The following is an 18,321-nucleotide window of genomic DNA, read 5'->3' as shown; positions in this document are numbered from 1 at the left end:
TATCATTTGTCATATCATGTATGAAAAAGACTATTGTAACTCCACCTTAGGAAATTAAATCAGCCAGGTGTAACTGATTTTTTTCTTTTTCATAATAGTTTTAAGCAGAGTACAAGCATCCTAATCAAGCATTATACTCTCTTACATGACCAAATGAAAGATGCTCATGAACATGTACACTGTTGTCCTCTTAATGATCCATGGTAAGTACACTTCAAAAGTAAAGGGGGAGTAGACATGAATGTGACTGCTTACTTGAAATGATTAATTTCCACTTTATTGAATCACAGGTGTGGAATTTTTGACATTAAACCAACCTCAGAAGGTCTGGGTGAAGCAACCTGGAAAAACAGTGAACTTGAAATGTGAAGTAACTGATTGGGCTCTGATGATTATGTCCACTGATACCAAAAGAAAGATGGTGAAACATTTAAAAGACTACTCTACATCAGTGCATCTGACAGTGCCACAAGCGAAGCAAAAGATTTGATCACTGAGAAACAATTCATATGATATAAAACGTACAAAAATAAAGAAGGAACATTCTGGCGTGTATTACTGTGCGTGCTGGAAAGCCACAGTGAGAAAAATATTTCACATTAAAATAGAAAGAGACTTTTATTCCACAACAGGAAATTACAAAGTCAAAACCAAAATCGAGCTGTTATAAACCACATTTATTACAGTATTGACTCTAATGAGAGCACTCACCAAATAGAGCAGTTTGGTGCAGCAAATATGCTTTCAGATAGCAAAAAATAGAATTCAAACAAAGAGTCAACAAAGTTTTTCAACAGCAAAGGAAACAATAATGTTTGGTTTATGAACATGAAATGTATAGTGGAAATACCTTAAAAATATTTGCAGGCCCTCTCAATACTAACAAATACACAATATAAAAACTACAATAATAGAATAATAATACATATTACTGCAGTCTAATTGATGGAAAGGAACTATATTTTATGGCTCTTCTTTAACTTATGTTAATCTAAAAATGTGCTTCATGTGGTAACATCTAAATTACATTTGCTTTGACACAAAACAAAATATTATTTGACATGTCTGAATCACATTAGACTACATAAGGTTACATTAAGTAAACTGATTTCAGGGGTTAAGTAACAATTGCAGGTTACCGCTTTTTAAACACAATTTCCTGTTAGTTCCTCATTGAAACCAGTTCCACCCTCATTCAAGAGAAAAGTCAGAACCTCTCTAGAATCTCTCTGCCACTATGAGTGTTCATCTGAATTCACCATTTTTACTGTTTATTCAGCTGATATGCAGAGGTAAGTCTTTAAATATGTGTCATATTATTTGTTCTGTTATCATAAAAAAATATTATTAATGTAACCTAATATTCTATGACGTTATCTCTATGAAATGTATTTTTTGCAGTGGATAAGATGGAGAGCTACAACAGAAACTCTCACTGACCAAATCAGTGGAAAAAATAGCCATCATAGATTGCCTTTTCCCTTCAGACTGCTGGGATTACATCTTCTGGTATCAACAAAAAGAGGGAGAAACCTTGAAAAGAATTCTGTATGTTGACATAAACGATGGATCCACAAAATATGATCCTGGCTTTGAGTCCATTAAATCTGGAAAAAAGAAAATTGCAACAAATCATTTTGTTTTGAAAATCACCAAATTTAAAAAAAGAACATTCAGCAATTTATAACTGTTCTTGCTGGCTTTTAAGCAGCACAGTAATTAAATATACTGAGGCTTTGCACAACAACTCTGCAAGTTTCCTGTCTTGATTAAAGACCAGACCAAAACGTTTTGTTTTGTTTTGTATTTCTGTACTGTTCAAAATGAAGGCAACAGTTGCATTCACACGTACAGCCTTTTCCAGAAAATTACATAAAATTTCCAGTTTACAGGTCATGTGTGAACACGACCCTTTTGAAAATACTGGTAAGATTTGCTCTGGCAATTTTCCTAAATGCGAACTTGTATCATTGCCTATAAATGTCCTTATTGATGGTGTGTGTGAACAGCACATTTGGTACATTCAGTGGTGTATCCAGGACATTTTTACAGGGGTGGCCAAGATGGGGCACAGACCTAGTGTGGGGTGGCGATACCGGGAGAAACTTTCTGAATGGCACATGATCAAAATGTGTAAATATCGCATTGCTTTGCTTCAACATCTACACATGTAGAATAAATGAATTCTTAAACTCATGTTAGCATTCACTGAATTGTTTGTATTCAATATCAGACTGTTGTTTTGACATTTGACAGTTTTCTATTTCAACCTATTACAGTTTCTGGGAATCTCTGGTTATTTTAACATAACATCCATTTTTAAATCAGTAATTGTTTAGGAAAAGTCAGTTCCACATTTTTAAGAGCTATTTTCATTGTAGAGAATTAATCTGCGTATAACATCAGGTATAGTGTATAATCATAAAAAGATACAAGTACAGGTGATAACTGATTAAGGCGCAATTCAATCAATCATTCAATCAATTATTCATTCATTTATTAGCTATAACTGCACTGTCCAGCAGAAATATTGTTAAATTGGGTACAAATCAGTGTGTGAAATTGGCTATGAGGGCTTATAGGTGTCTGTCTGGAAACCCCAAAATTGCAGATTGATCTCCGAATACAGTAAAAAACAAAACTCTATTTACAGTGTCTACTCAGGTTTATTTTCCACATGTTATGATAGCTTCAATTACTTTGAATATTACCAAATAAAATAGTTAGTCAAATCCTTTGCGGCATTTAAGTACAATTTGCCCTGCCTCTGCATATTTAAAATGTCAAATAAGGTGTAAAAACTTTGAAGATTTTATTGGTCTGACTGACCATTAATACACATAAAGAGCTCATAAATAACTCATGTAAAGATTTAAAGTACAGTCACAGCACAAACTCTTCCATTTCACACACAGGTTAGCCGTATATATAACTTTAGCTATTGAATATATACATCTGTAAAACGCTTTACACACCTCCGTCATTAAATCAGAAAACATGGCATTTCATATTTCATGTCAATATAAAGATAAAATGCTGAATGTGGTGTAGGGTCTAGCTTACTCTTTAACCTAGCTACTGTAACAGTGAAAAAATGTTTTCACATTCACATGGAAATTCGGGATAAATTAAACGTTAGATTAGATGAACATACCTCTCAGATAACTGCTTTCTTTTTGACCACAAATCGACGTCGTCAACTCGTTGGAGGTAGACGCTAGCTCGTGTCAGCTTCGTGCTTCTGACTGACCATTATACTCCAGACCTGCCTGGCCACCTGCGGCCTGCCCCTCCCCCCACTGATCAAAGATCAGCTCACACAGCTTCAGTCCCACCACTACTATAATAGTCAGAATTATAAAACTGACCCTGGGTCAGTGTGGCTCTAAATCAACAAATGACCTGAGATGTCATCTTTGATTGACAGGTGTTTCTATTGGTTCTTCGTTCTTGTGTTGATGAACATGATGAACTACCAATCAGTTCTGGGGTGGCCACAGGGTGGCCAATGAGAGGCCACCCCCTAAAATCGCCACTGGGTACATTTACCAGTAAAGGCAACCCAACGGTTTTTCATTAATGTATCTAGTTGCATGTGTGAACGGGGCTAATGGCTGCATTTGGATATACATTCCTGCTATATAATATGCCAAAAAAATGTCCACGTTCTCAGATGAAGTATGTCCAGAATGTATTTACACTAATCATCTGCATACCTAAAGAACATCCTTTTTTTTAACGGCCGAGAAGTGCGTTCTTTATCAAATGCCGTACATAGTATGACAGTACATGAGCCAAAGTATTTGGACACTTTCTGCTTGTCAAATGTTAGTTGAACATGTCCATGGTTAATGTGATGAACAGCATATGTGGTTACTCTGTTATGTTGTGAACTTGAAGGGAACTTGACTTTATACACTAAGAACATTGACATCAATTGGCTGAAAGTCATTGCAAAAATGGCTCATATAAGTGAAGTTCTGAGAAATATTTAGCAACATTTGTTTGCATATGCCACTTAATATTTAGTTGTATAATGCAATGACATTCAGAAATTGCATGTGTGGCAACTGTCTAAATATGTTTTTGGGCCACTGTATCTAGTGATGTTATTACAGTAACATATCTATGAAGGTTTTCACCAATTCTGATCACAGTGCACCATGTCTAGTAGAGGTTAGTTGAAAGAAACTTGACTATTTGTCTGAAAAATGTGTGACTTAAAAGTTTGAACATAGACATGCAATTAGACAGAAACTAGTCAGCTAGCCCCATAGACTGCAAACAGTGTCCTGTAGAAAACCTGAGCTTTTTTTTCTGTCTTTGACTACCAGTTCTGTTATTCGATTGGTATGTGTCACATGTTTCTTGTGTCAGCCTTCTTGAGCACAGGAAATGACATCAGCTAACTATATTTGAAGTTCATACAAAGGCAAAGTAAAAATCTAAAAGAGAGCAATACACCAAGCATAAACTTATTTTTCAGACCAGATGAATGATGTTTGTATACATTTATATTCTCCTCTTCTCAGAGATTTCAGGTCAGTATTTACAAAAATATGGCTATTAAACATTATAAATCTGATTTTGAAGAATTGACATTTCTATTTATTTCATCAAAGCAGTTGTCCTGGGTGTGACTGTAGAACAAGGTCAAAAGACTTTGGTTAAATATGAGAGCAAAACCTCCTATCTCACCTGCAAAGTGACTGGTTTGGAATCTTCGAATTATATCCATTGGTATCAAAAGAGAGAGGGTGAACCCATCTCAAGACTACTCTATATCAGTGCAGATGGTGGCTTGACTCATGATAACAACAATCCCCAAGCAAAGGACTTCACTGTGGACAAAACACAGCTCTATAATCTAAAACTAAGTAACACAAAGGCAATTCATGCTGCAGTTTACTACTGTGCTTACTGGGACACAAGCAGCCACAGTGAGAAAGTCTACTCACATCCTGTACATAAACTATGTTGGTAAAGGTCATTTGAAATATAGCATGGATCAATATATTTATATACTTAAATAAGTAACATTTTACATTAATGTTCCTTTTGTTAATGAACAGTGTTCATAAAGCTGTTCATTAATGACTAATAAGTCATTTACAAATGCATTATAAATCATTGAAATGCAAGAATAAAACAGAACAAGAATCAAAAAGAGCGACTTTCTCGCAATACATGCCAAACAGTGACATGTTACAATTGCTTCATTGTTCACAATCGCATAAATTAAAAACATAAAATGGCTCAATTCATGATTTATGTAACAATGCAGCAAAAATAGATTATTAAAGTGAGATTAAAAGGAGGGATTATGTCAATTACATATGAATTACTGTAGGGTCTTGATTCACTTATGTTGTCACTTTTCTTGTCACGTTCGTGTCAAAACTATGGTGTTACTCCAAGTGGTGTCCTAATTTACCAACTTCTAGTAAATTAAAATCCTCTGCAAAAAACCTATTTAGGTCTTCATGCTCATTCATAGCATTTATCATATAGTAATGCCTGATTACATTAAACCATACTGAACTTTACGAACAAAGGTTTCTAATATTGGCAACTACTTAATAAATTCTTCATATATGTCCACTTTACATTAAGGTACATTTTCATAGGTTACTAATGTTGAATAAGTGTTATTAAGCATTTATTACACGTGAGAAATGGCTCACTATTTGGCATGTATTGCATGAGAGTCACCCTTATGCATGTTATTATAAGTGTATAGCAATGATTTTTTAATGCATCTGTAAATGATTTATTAATCATTAATAAACCCCTTTATAAACCCTTAACAAAGAGAACATTAAAATAAAGTGTGACCCTTACTTTACAAGTTCTTAATTTGACTGGATAGCTGTACATCAAATACATTTAAAGGCATTATTGAAGTTAAAAGCTGAAAGACATACCACAGACATGCTGAAGTACTAAACAAATGTTCAAAACTCCAACTGAAAAAAATGCATGAATATCAAGCTATAGTTTTAAAGATACATATAAGACATAAAATAAATAAAAACAGTTTATCTTATTAAGTAAAGAACTTCTTTGCTCTCAGTTTCATATATTTTATTTATTTTATGTCATGTCATAGTATCATTATTGTGTGAGAGATGTTAAGAGAAGACAGAGAGTATACAGCTCACCCTTTGAATGTTCATAGAGGTTCTTCACAACCCCTTATTAGTTAATCCTCTTCTCAGGCTGATGTTTTTGTGTATTATTTTCCACCAGCTCTGTTCTCTAGTGGGCTTTAAGTTTTTTCCACCTTTTTTCTCTGCATAATCAAAATACTAAATTCTTTATATATATATATATATATATATATATAGATAGATAGATAGATAGATAGATGTTCTCATATAAACTCATGGTTCAGCAGCTGTTTGCATTCATGATTTAGCAGGTTTAAACTTTGAGTGAAAAGTCTTCTCCAGATAGTGATGATGACGTAAGCATCGTGCAAACCACAGGATCGTGATGATTAGTATTACCATTTGATTGACAGAACTTGTTCATCATTCACACCAAACTCCTGGACGACGCATTTTAAAATGACAGTGTCTGTGATGACAATATTTGTGCTGTTAGTTGTCTTAATAGGTGAGAATGCGATGTTCCGTTATGATAATTATTCTCATGGCATTTACTGTGTATTCACACTGAGCACGTTTGAATTGTACTTTATCTCTCTTATGGTTTTAGATTGCATGAACGCACAAATTACGCATCCTGAGCCTTTGATTAGAAGGTACACGGGTAAATCTGCTCTAATCAAATGCACTGTGGACCAATCGACCAGTCTTCAGTCCAATGCTCTTCACGTATACAGAGCTAAACCAGGAGAAGCTTTCCAACGAGTCATGCTTTTCGCATCAGGATCCAAAAAGGGTCAAAACGATGCCGCTTTCCCCCGTAGATTTAGTGGATCAATAAGTCGTCAGCAAATGACCCTCACTATCTCAGCACTGACGCTGGACGATGCGGCGGTATACTATTGTGCGCTCTGGAGCGGAGACACAGTGCACACTGTAGAAGAAAATCCTTACAAAAACCTGTTTTCAATTAATCATCAAAAAGTTTTTGATAGCAGCATCCCCTCAAGGCGGAGACATTTCACATATTCTAATTACAGTATGCTGGTTTGAGCAAAGTCAACATACTGTTATTCTACACAAACATGGTCCTCCAAGAGCTTTCAAGCTACATCCACCAAACTCGGTATATGGGCTACCTTCAATCTGTCCTCTGTAGTGAGCTATAGCTTTTCTCACTGAACAGACTTAAAGTTTTTCTGTAGTGAGCCATCCAATATCATATAGACTATCTATCTATCAATCTATTTATCTATCAAGATTTTTCAAAGTATATTAATTATTTTGAGCAAAATAATAGCATATTTCTTTTTATTATTCCTGCTTTTGTTAGTGAATTTTGTTTAACTTCAGCTTGGTCCCGCAACCTGACAAACTTTGATGCATACACTAAATAAAACCTTGGAGCATCAAGAGGGAGAGAGAGAGAGAGAGAGAGAGAGAGAGAGACAGACAGACAGACAGACAGATAGATAGATAGATAGATAGATAGATAGATAGATAGATAGATAGATAGGTAGATAGATAGATAGATGTGGTTATTAAGGTTACTCCCTCTCAGGAAATGACATCAGCAAACTGTTTTTGAAACTCATACAAGGCTACAAGAGAAAATAGAGTGTAACACCACACATTAAAGCAAACAGAATGATGTTTGTATACATTTATAGTGTCCTCTTCTTAGAGATCCTAGGTAGGTGACATTTGAAAATAAGACTATTACAAACATTTTTGACATTTGACAAAATTATTTTTGTAATAATTATTATTTCATCAAAGCAGTTGTGCTGGGAGTGACTGTAGAACAAGGTCAAAATACTTTGGTTAAAGGAGTGGACAAAACCTCCTATCTCACCTGCAAAGTGACTGGTTTGGAATCTTGGAATTATATCCATTGGTATCAAAAGAGAGAGGGTGAACCCATCTCAAGACTACTCTATATCAGTGCAGATGGTGGCTTGACTCAAGATAACAACAATCCCCAAGCAAAGGACTTCACTGTGGACAAAACACAGCTCTATAATCTAAAACTAAGTAACACAAAGCCAATTCATGCTGCAGTTTACTACTGTGCTTACTGGGACACAAGCAGCCACAGTGAGAGCATTCACACACATCCTGTATGCTAACTGATTTGGATTGCATGAATTAGATTTCATCCTTTGAAAATAGATATGACCTTTACTGCTCTCTTTTTTCATATAGACCCGATTTTTCCTTCAAATACTGTAAGCTGATGGTAGGTGCACAGATATCTTAAAGAGCATTGCAGTATTTGTTTGTTTGTTTGACATGCAGATCACTGACAAGCACTGCAGTTTTTGTCTTTCATTCAGATCATCTCCAACAGTGGATGGTGATATTGAGCTGCACAAGAGGATTTCAGTTTATCTTATTTATGACCACTGACTAAAATCTTTTTGCATTTAATATTTTATTTATAATATTTTATATATATATAAGACAATCCAGTGCAGATATCAGATGGCTAATGCAGACATCATTTGGTTCATCTAACAGCATAACTTTTCACTTTTGACTCTATCCAAGTTTATGTTATATCATGTAAGAACAAAAGGCATTGCCATTTACTGTAACTCCATCTCAGGAAATGACATCAGCAGAGTATAACTGAATGTAATTTTCACAAATGGCCCATTTGCAAAAATAATGCAACGGGACACAGAGAAGTAAAAGAAAATGTATAACGCAAATACTCTTTTACATAAGCTAATGAAAGATGCTCATAAATGTGCACTGTTGTCCTCTTAATGATCCATGGTAAGTACACTTCAAAAGTAAAGGGGGAGCAGACATGAATGTGACTGCTTACTTGAAATGATTAATTTTCAGTTTATTGAATCACAGGTGTGGAATGTTTGACATTAAACCAACCTCAGAAGGTCTGGGTGAAGCAACCTGGAAAAACAGTGAACTTGAAATGTGAAGTAACTGATTGGGCTCTGATGATTATGTCCACTGATACCAAAAGAAAGATAGTGAAACATTTAAAAGACTACTCTACATCAGTGCATCTGGCAATGCCACAAGCGAAGCAAAAGATTTTGTCACTGAGAAACTTGGCAATTCATATGACATAAAATCAAGAAATAAAGAAGGAACATTCTGGCGTGTATTACTGTGCGTGCTGGGAAAGCCACAGTGAGAAAAATATTTCACATTAAAATAGAAAGAGACTCTTATTTCACAACAGGAAATTAGAAAGTCAAAACCAAAATGAACTCGTTATAAACCACATTTAATATAGTACTGACTTGTCTCACAGACACACTATGATGAGAGTAACCACCAAACAGAACAGTTTGGAGTAGCAAATATGCTTGCAGAAAGCAAAAAAAAAAGAAAGAAAAAAAAAAGGCAATAACACATAGATCACTGATATGCAGCAGAAGTGCAGTCAACATAAATACAATTATTGCTTCCATAATTAAATCTACAGGAGTATTTTTCATTTTTCCTCTTTTATTAATGTTTTCTACTTCACTTCATTTTTGAAATTGTGAACTTTAGATCAAGCAAAGCAAAGTCACCCCTCATGTAGATATGAAGAGCTACACATTGAAATTCAGCTACTAAACAAATACAGAGATGCTGCAGAAATTTTAAGAGATTAAAGGCAGAGGACAGAGGGAGAGATCTGGTAGTGATTGATTGATTGATTGATTGATTGACAGTTTCAGATACTTCACAATATTTACATTAGTTGTAAAAGTTTCTGTGACAATCGTTAAACTATAAAACGAGGCTAAACAGTCCTTTTCTGGAAATCATTGACAGAAAGAATCTATATTTTATGGTTCTTCTTTAATGGTTAAGCATAGTCTGGGGTATGTCAAATCTGTATCATGAATCACAACACCAATTCAGTTTAGTATGGAGGTTGTAAACTCAATGGCATGCAACATCCTGTCAGTTTCTCATTGAAATTATTTCAACCCTCATTCAAGAGAAAAGTCAGAACCTCTCTAGAATCTCTCTGCCACTATGAGTGTTCATCTGAATTCACCATTTTTACTGTTTATTCAGCTGATATGCAGAGGTAAGTCTTTAAATATGTGTCATATTATTTGTTCTATTATCTTAAAATACTCTTTTTAAACCACAAACACAACAGTTATGTTTAATCTAACCTAATATCCTATCAAACAGTACCATCTCTATGAAATTTGATTTGTCAGTTGTTACTTTTCGCAGTGAATGGAGACGAGGAGCTGCAAAAGAAACTCTCACTGACCAAATCAGTGGCAAAATGAGCCAACATATATTGCCATTTCCCTTCAGACTGCTGGGATTACATCCACTGGTATCAACAAAAAGAGGGAGAACCCTTAAAGAGAATTCTGTATTCTGGCATATCTTATGGATCGACAAAACGTGATCCTCATTTCGAGTACATAAAATCAGAATAGAAATCATCAAATCATTTTGTTTTGAAAATCCCCAAGTTGAAAAAATAACACTCAGCAATTTATTACTGTTCTTGCTGGGTTGAAGGCAGCACAGTAATTAAATACAGTATACTGAGGCCTTGCACAACAACTCTGCAGGCTTCCTGTCTTCAACAAAGACCAGAACTCTTTCTCCAAAGTTATTTCAAAATGTAGGATGGCAATGTCAAAGAATGTGCTGTTGGATCAAGCACTGTTAGTGACCGACCGACTGACAGACAGACAGACAGACAGACAGACAGATAGATAGAATGAACCACAATACAAACTCACATTAGCATGAAGGCAGGAAACTTGACAACATTGTAACCTCCCATTTGTTACCCATATAGAAATTAAGTCTACCCCGGAGATATCACAGAGAAATCAGGAGATCTTGAGACTGTGCCACCATGAGTCATCCACTGCTCTTATTCTTTTTGTTCCTTATTTACCAAATATGCAGATGTTAGTCTTTAAATTTGTAGCCATATCACCCTTTTCTGTTACTGTTGCATTTTTTTTTCTCAAAATGATTATAGTTATATAGTTTTATAATTATATAGTTCTTATATAAGTTATAACCCTATCTGTGTTGGACATTACAGTATGCCCTTAAGTTCTAACATACTGTCCCTAAGCTTAAAATGTCAGTTGTTGATTTTGCAGTGGATGGAGACGGAGAGCTGCAACAGAAAATCTCACTGACCAAATCAGTGGGAAAAATAGCCATCAAAGACTGCCATTTCCCAAGAGAGTGTGATTATTACATTCACTGGTATCAGAAAAAAGGAGAAACCTTCATGAGAATTCTGTATTCAAAAATCAATGATGAAATCACACAAAACGAACCTGGGTACGACTCTTTTAAATCAGAAAAGACAACATCAAATAGTTTTGCTTTAAAAATCAACCATCTGAACAAGCAACATAGCAACATATTTCTGTGCTTGCTGGATATCATGCAACACAGCGTGAATATAAATTGAAGCCCTACACAAAAACACTTTCTACCTCAACCAAACAACCACAACTCCTTTTATAGAAGCCCCTAACTATGCTCTTTAGGCCAAGAGCAGGAGGAGGGCAAAGAGAGGTAGAGATCACTGATCATGTATCATATACAATGACATAACCTCATTGATTTGATTTCAGAGTACATTTATAACCCACAGAAAAGAAGTACCTAGGATACAGAGCCCTGACCCTTCCCAAGTGACTAAATTTCCTCTGTTCTTAAAGATGAATGAATATTACTTTTGAATAGAGCTATCAAAATTAATGCGTTAACACATGTGATTAATTTAAAAGGTTTAATCTGTACATTTTTCTTAAACACAATTAACACATTTACCATTATTAAAGCACAAACCAGCAAAACACTGGTTAGAATGGGGAAACCTTTGCGATGTCCGCCTGGAGTCTTTACATGAATCACACCACAAATACATACAGCAGCCGTGTCAGTGATCAACTGATTGAGGAAAGAGCTCTTAACGCTAATTGTAGTACAAAACAAGCCCAGATGGGACTTGTGAGAGAAGTCAAGTATTTTTCAGCCTAGGCGTGGTAAGGCGCATTTTAATTACCACAAAAGTAAATAAAGACTTAACTATCACCAAAACGCAGAATGAGATGTTTTTTTGTCTGCAAGCGCTTTTCATGTGGAATTGAAATTGGTGCTTGCCGTTGACGCTCTAACGCGAATCGTGAATGTGGCTTCACGATTGCTGTAACAAAGCGGATAGCCACAGTCTATCCAGGAGATTCATATTTTTGAGGATGAGAGTGTAAGAGAATTAATGCCTATTGCAATGAATATACAACCTATGGGGAGATTAGTTCTTTCAATTCAAACTCCCACTTAGACTTTGGGAAATGTTTAATGTTACTTGAATTGGTGCTGTTTCAGGGAATTTCTATGTTTATACAGTGGAAGGCTTTGTTTGGAAAATGTTAATAAAGCATAATATTGTTACATATTGTTTTGTTTTCTTTCCCAAGAAGGAAATAAATACATTTTGACAGGAAAAGAAGTATATTAGAGTAAAATTTCAGCACTTTCAAAATCTGTGATGAATCGCAATTAACTACGAAACAAATCTGTGAATAATCGTGATCAAAAATTTGGACTGACAGCACTACTTTTGAAAAATATGTTTAAAATCATGTACTGTGTACACTTACTGTACATGAGATGAAGAATCCAGTCATATCAGTAGCCTAAAAAAGCTGTTTTATTTTACATGGAACAGGTCGCCTCATGGTGTCTTATATCAAGTTAATTTGCAGTAGGCTATATATCAGAAATACACTGAATAATTTAATAATAATGATCATTTGATAACCTCTTAATTTTATACACTGTAAAAAAAAATCTGTAATTTTAATGGTAAAAGACTGTAAAAAATGCTTCTGTAAAAAAAAACAATTTAAAAAAAAAAACCTTAATTGGTTAACAGACAGTTACCTTAAAATATATGGTAAAATGATAATATATTAAAAAAGACAATACATGTAATTTTATAGTAAAATGTTGTAAAAATGACCTTTTTTAGATGTAAAAAAATATGATTTTACTGTATAATTAATGGTAAAAAATTCTATTATGTTTAACAAGAGAGTACATGTACTTTTTAAGGTAAATTACTGTTACAATTACAGTAAAAAACAAAAAACAATAATCAGGCTTTCCCAGAACTCCCTGCATGACCCATCACATTTAATTATATTTTATGGGAATATTTATGTTTCTTCTTATTTTTAATATCACTTATCTACATTGTTGTTTAGTTAATGTTTATTGCATTGTTTCAATTTCACATGTGTTATCCTGATGGTGTTTAGTGTTTGTGTGAGTGACACTGAGCGCTGTCTTTACAGGTTTATTGGTCATTGCTCTTGGAAAGGCCATTATTGATGAACTTCATGTCATCATGTGCCTTCTGTAATTACTACAGTGAGTAGTAATAAATTATAAAGTGAAAAGCAGATTTTTACTGTTTCAGAAAGTTAAAGTATTAGGTTTTAAAAATGTAATAATATAAATGGTAATGAACTGTAAAATATACAGGCATCAAAATTACATCCCGTAAAGCATGGAGTGTAGTTACCGTATTTTTTATGGTGAATTTCTGGCAACCACAGCTGCCAGTTTTTATCGTACATTTTACAGGATTATTTTTAGAGTGTACATATCACTGTAATAGTGAAGCATTGTGCAAAAACTGAAGGTAATCAACAAAGCACAGTACAGGGCTATGTCAAATTTTTACCATGAATCAAAACACAAACTCCGTAACACAAGGGCAGGAAATGTAATAGTAGTGCAACCTCCCATTTGTTGCTCATAGAATTCAATGACACCTACATCCCAGACAAAAGACAGTCTCTGCCACCATGAATGTTCTGCTGAAGTTATCCTTTTCACTACTCATTTATCTTTTGTGTAGAGGTGTCTTTTAATTTGTAGCCATTTTTTCTTTCTTCTGTTATCAAAGAAAAAATATATATCTTCAAAAACCAAATTGATACCACCACATAAATTATATGCATATTGAGCAAAAAATTTACCATTTTTATAAAAAGTTCATAAAATGTGAACTTGTTGCTTTTTGCAGTTGATGGAGTGGAGAAACTGCAGCAGAAAATCAGTGGAAAAGTTGGCCATTATAGACTGCCATTATTCTCTCAGACTGCTGGAGCTACATCCACTGGTATCAGCAAAAAGAGAGGGACACTTTAAAAAGAATTCTGTATTCCTTTAGTACTGCCTTTCATTTCTTTGATTTTAATTAATAATAATAATAATAATAAACACTGTACAATAGCATCTTTTTTACTGTAATACATAATAAATCCTTTTTTTATTATTATTATTGTTGTTGCGGTAATGAGAAACATCACTGAAAACAGTTGTAATTGTAAAAGTAAAATGTCCGGACAAGCTGTGAATTAGGGAGTAAAGTGTGCTTAAGTGCCCTTCAAATAACAGCATAATGTCACAAAGCAAAACATCTTAATGGTCCTAAATGTAGGCTACATTTTCTTTATGCAAAATATAATTTCAGAATTTCTGTATTGATTTGAAATTAAATATATGCAATATTTTCTTGACAGGATTTTTGTGAGAATTACCCAACAACAGCAGAACCAGATGCAACATCTCAACAAAACACATGGATTAAACAGCCCTAATTACTTGCAACCACTGTCCCTTGTTAAATAAAAATGTGAATGTTTAAAAAGGGTTATGTTCATTGAAACTGATGATGGGCAAAAAGTTAATGATCCTGGTTATTAGAAATATTGTAGGGTTCTTCTGATTCAAAGTCTCCAAACTGAGCAAATATCAACAGACTGCAGATGTATAGGAACTGTATATGAACCTCTTAAAAAGGCAAGAGAACTGACATACTTGGTGGATAAGATTTACATTTATCTCTGCATTACTAGCATTGATAATAAACCAATGCAGTGCAGCCCCTGTTGGTAATAGTGTGATAATATCTTTCACATTATAAGAAATTGCTAGATCAGTTCACTTGAGAAGAAACTGTCTTTAGACTGGATCAAAACGTTAAAGTGCACATTACTGTAACAATTTTCTTTTTACAGGACAAATACAGCAGTTTTATTCGATCATAGAGTGCACAAAGCAACTACATCCAGCAGATAAATAGTTTAGGTTACAGCAAAGCCTTTTACTTTACCATACTGACAAGATTTTTTGTATATTTTATAGCAAGCCCAGCATTTGCCACTATCATACTGAAGCACCCAACAAAGCTTAACATCAATGGTAATCAGCAAAGCACAGAGAAGACCAGTGTCACATCTGTATCATGAACCACAATATAATTTTAGATTAGCATGAAGGCCGGAAACTTAATAGCATTGCAACCTCCCTTGTGTATGCACAGAAATGTAATTTACTCTAGAATCACAACAGAAGCTCTCCAGACTCTCTTGGCCACTATGAGACTTCCACTGCAGTTATCCATTTGATTGCTTATCTACTTTTTATACAGAGTTAAGTCTTTCATTTTTAAAACACAATTATATTATCACAAAAACAACCCTTCCTGGAAGCTGATCAAAATTTGTAACAAGAAATAAACTCTTGCAGCCCCTACTGGCAACAGTGTGATAATACAGTGTGCATGTATTAGATGTTGCATGTATTAGATGTTGTTAGATCTGTTCACTACAAAAGTAAATTAAAGCCAGTTTAAACACTTCAAGGATCTAAATCAAGGTTACATTTTTTTTTGTTTTTGTTTTTTTTTTTGTTCTTTCTTGGGTAATTTTAAAAAAAAGTCTACAATATTCTACAGCAGTGTACTTAAGGCAACTACAGAATCTTTTCTGCACAAGGTGCATCTTTTTGTTCAAGAACGAATGACTGTGGGAGACAAGAAAGTCTTCGGTTCGGGCACAAGACTTTATGTGACAAGTAAGTAAAAGCTTGCATAATCAGGGGCTGCCAAGCCATTTTTCAGCATTTTAAATTTCATGGCATACAAATTATTTCTATAATTTAGTTTACAATAGAGAGAATACCTACCATTAAAGACTTGAACCCAACATTCCAGCCTATGTAATACCAGTAAACCTGACTTTCTTTACATAACGTACATAGGCCATTATACTAAAATGATGTAAAACATCAGGCACATAGTGAAATTCATAACTGTATATCAGGATAGTAGGTGTGAATAAGTATTTGTCATAGACTTAATCTGAGTGGGAAACTGGATCAAACGATTTGGATCAGGAACACAGCTGATAGTAACTGGTAGGATTTCTTCTTTATATGTAAGCTAAAACTTAAGCAATCACCCTTTATTTGCTCTAATCTAATCAAGTTAAATGTATAGAAAGTATACAGCATGCTTCTAGTTTGTTGCAGTTTTATTCAACATTTGTTTCTCTCTGAAGATCAAGGCAGTACTGTGCCACCAAAAGTATCAGTGTACCCACTGTCCTCAGCAGAAAAAAATGGCAAAAGCGCAATGATATGTCAAGCCAAAGGCATGATTCCTGACTTGGTGGAATTATTGTGGGAAAAAAAGACGACAGAAGGTTGGACTACAGTGTCACAGGATAATGTTGTGGAGCAGAAAAACGAAAAGCCACAGACTACCGTGACAAGTATGGTGATCGTAGATAAAAATACAGCCCAAAACAACATTTACCGATGCTCTGTTACACATGAGGGGTTCAAAAATAAACGTGAACATTATGAATTAACAAAAGGTAATTTGATTTCTTTGTATCATGTTCCTTGTTTTTATTATTATCACTATCATTATTATTTTGTGTGTTTGTGTGTGTGTGTGTATATATATATATATATATATATATATATATAAATATAATGATGTACAGTGTGTTAAAGATGCAGAGAGCTTTAATTTTAAACAATTGTTCTTAAATACATACACATACTACATCATTAATAGATCTGAAAGTATAATTTTCACTAGTCTTTCATTTGCTTTCCCCTTGAAGACTGTTCTTTATTACTTATTTCATTATCAAGCTAAAAGTTAATCTTTAAAGGAAAATATACAATTATTTACACTATCAAGATATCTAAATGTATGAGTAAGTTTTGTAATTGCTTAATCATATTTTAGATGAAAAAGAGCCAGAAGGGGAAACCCAGGGTGGCACTCAGATCATGTCAACATGTGCACCCAGCACAGAGAAAACACAAAACCAGATATCAGGTGAATAAAAAAACAGATAAATAAATAAGAAATAATTACATTTAGATTTGCATCTAATTATCAACATTTTAATTAATGCATTACACATTTTCAATTTAATCAGTTAAAAATTGAGTTTTTTTCCCATAATGGTGAAGTCTGACACATTTTCACATGTAATAACTAGCGAATAATTGTATTCACACTGTGCCTCAGTTCACCAAAAATAGAAAAATTGTCATACAGATTATAATTCTTTACATTTACAGTATAACGCCTTTCTGGATCCTTCCACTTAAAGTGCTTTACAGCATGACTTCATATTATAAACACACAAAACTTGATATACTGTATACAGAATGCATAAAATTGTACTTAAATGTGCTTTATCAAAGCATTCACATGTAGCTTTTTTCTATTACAGATACTTTGGATCAAACACACAGTCTGTCCCTGTTTGTCTATGCTTATGGTGTAATGCTCATGAAGAATGGAATTTATTTTTGTGCCGTCTTTATCTTTCTTTTGAAGAGAAAAGCTGGAAAGAAAGACGCAAGCTCTTAGGGGTTAAACGATCAACATGAAGCAAACATCATGTTTATCATATATAGTATATTCCTTTGATGTTTTACAAATAGATGCACATTTGACAATAAACTCTCTCTACATTAGGAATTTATTAACAAATGTTTTAGTTTTAGATCTGCTTTATTAACGCTTCTAAAAAATTAAATGTTCACCTGATAATATTTTGGCAGTTCATTTAAAAGCTTAGAAACAAACTTTCTTCTTTCTGCTTCTTTAAAATATATGCAATAAAAAATGCATTGAGTATTTTGGCTATCAGTTATTTTTTTATTTTATTTTTATTTTTTGTATTCTCTGAATTTGTTGAATAAAATCTGATAAAATCCTGATATATTTATTTTTACCCATTAAACATGAAATGAAAAATTTCATTTTAAAATTAAATGGTTGCAAAATCTTCTACTTATGTATTTTTATGTTTTGTTGAATAATAAAACTCTTAATAAAGTTGTATGGGAGGTT

At 33.9% G+C, this 18,321-nt stretch overlaps 1 protein-coding gene and 1 long non-coding RNA gene across 6 annotated transcripts; one reads left to right on the top strand and one right to left on the bottom strand.

Moving 5' to 3' along the window:
• Positions 1–149: 149 nt before the first annotated feature.
• Positions 150–6,310, bottom strand: LOC127442191 (uncharacterized). Of its 2 annotated transcripts, XR_007897452.1 has the most exons (4): positions 6,162–6,294; positions 5,925–5,966; positions 3,155–4,841; positions 150–1,607 (listed from the first exon to the last, which is right to left on the bottom strand). It is a non-coding gene; the product is annotated as an uncharacterized LOC127442191 (long non-coding RNA). The 2 variants fall into 2 exon arrangements; XR_007897453.1 differs by lacking the exon at positions 5,925–5,966 and having other exon boundaries at positions 6,162–6,310.
• On the top strand, positions 4,439–18,209 carry LOC127442190 (immunoglobulin kappa light chain-like). 4 transcript variants are annotated; one of them, XM_051700043.1, is made up of 6 exons: positions 4,439–4,541; positions 4,626–4,936; positions 16,310–16,355; positions 16,499–16,816; positions 17,200–17,292; positions 17,696–18,209. In XM_051700043.1, the coding sequence occupies exons 1-6, from the start codon at positions 4,496–4,498 to the stop codon at positions 17,833–17,835; spliced, it is 954 nt and encodes a 317-aa protein (XP_051556003.1). In that variant the 5' UTR covers positions 4,439–4,495; the 3' UTR covers positions 17,836–18,209. The 4 variants fall into 4 exon arrangements, with proteins under 4 accessions (XP_051556003.1, XP_051556002.1, XP_051556004.1 ...); XM_051700042.1 differs by having other exon boundaries at positions 4,458–4,541; positions 4,623–4,936; XM_051700044.1 differs by lacking the exons at positions 4,439–4,541; positions 4,626–4,936; positions 16,310–16,355 and adding exons at positions 6,532–6,618; positions 6,721–7,035; positions 15,975–16,013.
• The last annotated feature ends 112 nt before the right edge of the window (positions 18,210–18,321 follow it).

This window comes from Myxocyprinus asiaticus, chromosome 6 (assembly GCF_019703515.2).
Source record: "Myxocyprinus asiaticus isolate MX2 ecotype Aquarium Trade chromosome 6, UBuf_Myxa_2, whole genome shotgun sequence".
NCBI classification, from domain to species: domain Eukaryota; kingdom Metazoa; phylum Chordata; class Actinopteri; order Cypriniformes; family Catostomidae; genus Myxocyprinus; species Myxocyprinus asiaticus.
The sequence above is the reverse complement of the archived record's forward strand: the minus strand, read 5'-3'. Positions and strand labels throughout refer to the sequence as shown.

Bases quoted from the DNA above. Each gene is read 5' to 3' on its own strand.
- LOC127442190 (XM_051700041.1), top strand. From the start codon at position 6,570: ATGACAGTGTCTGTGATGACAATATTTGTGCTGTTAGTTGTCTTAATA. The intron at 16,014-16,498 runs GTAAGTAAAAGC...TTCTCTCTGAAG, and splicing joins CACAAGACTTTATGTGACAA to ATCAAGGCAGTACTGTGCCA. The intron at 17,293-17,695 runs GTGAATAAAAAA...TTTCTATTACAG, and splicing joins AACACAAAACCAGATATCAG to ATACTTTGGATCAAACACAC.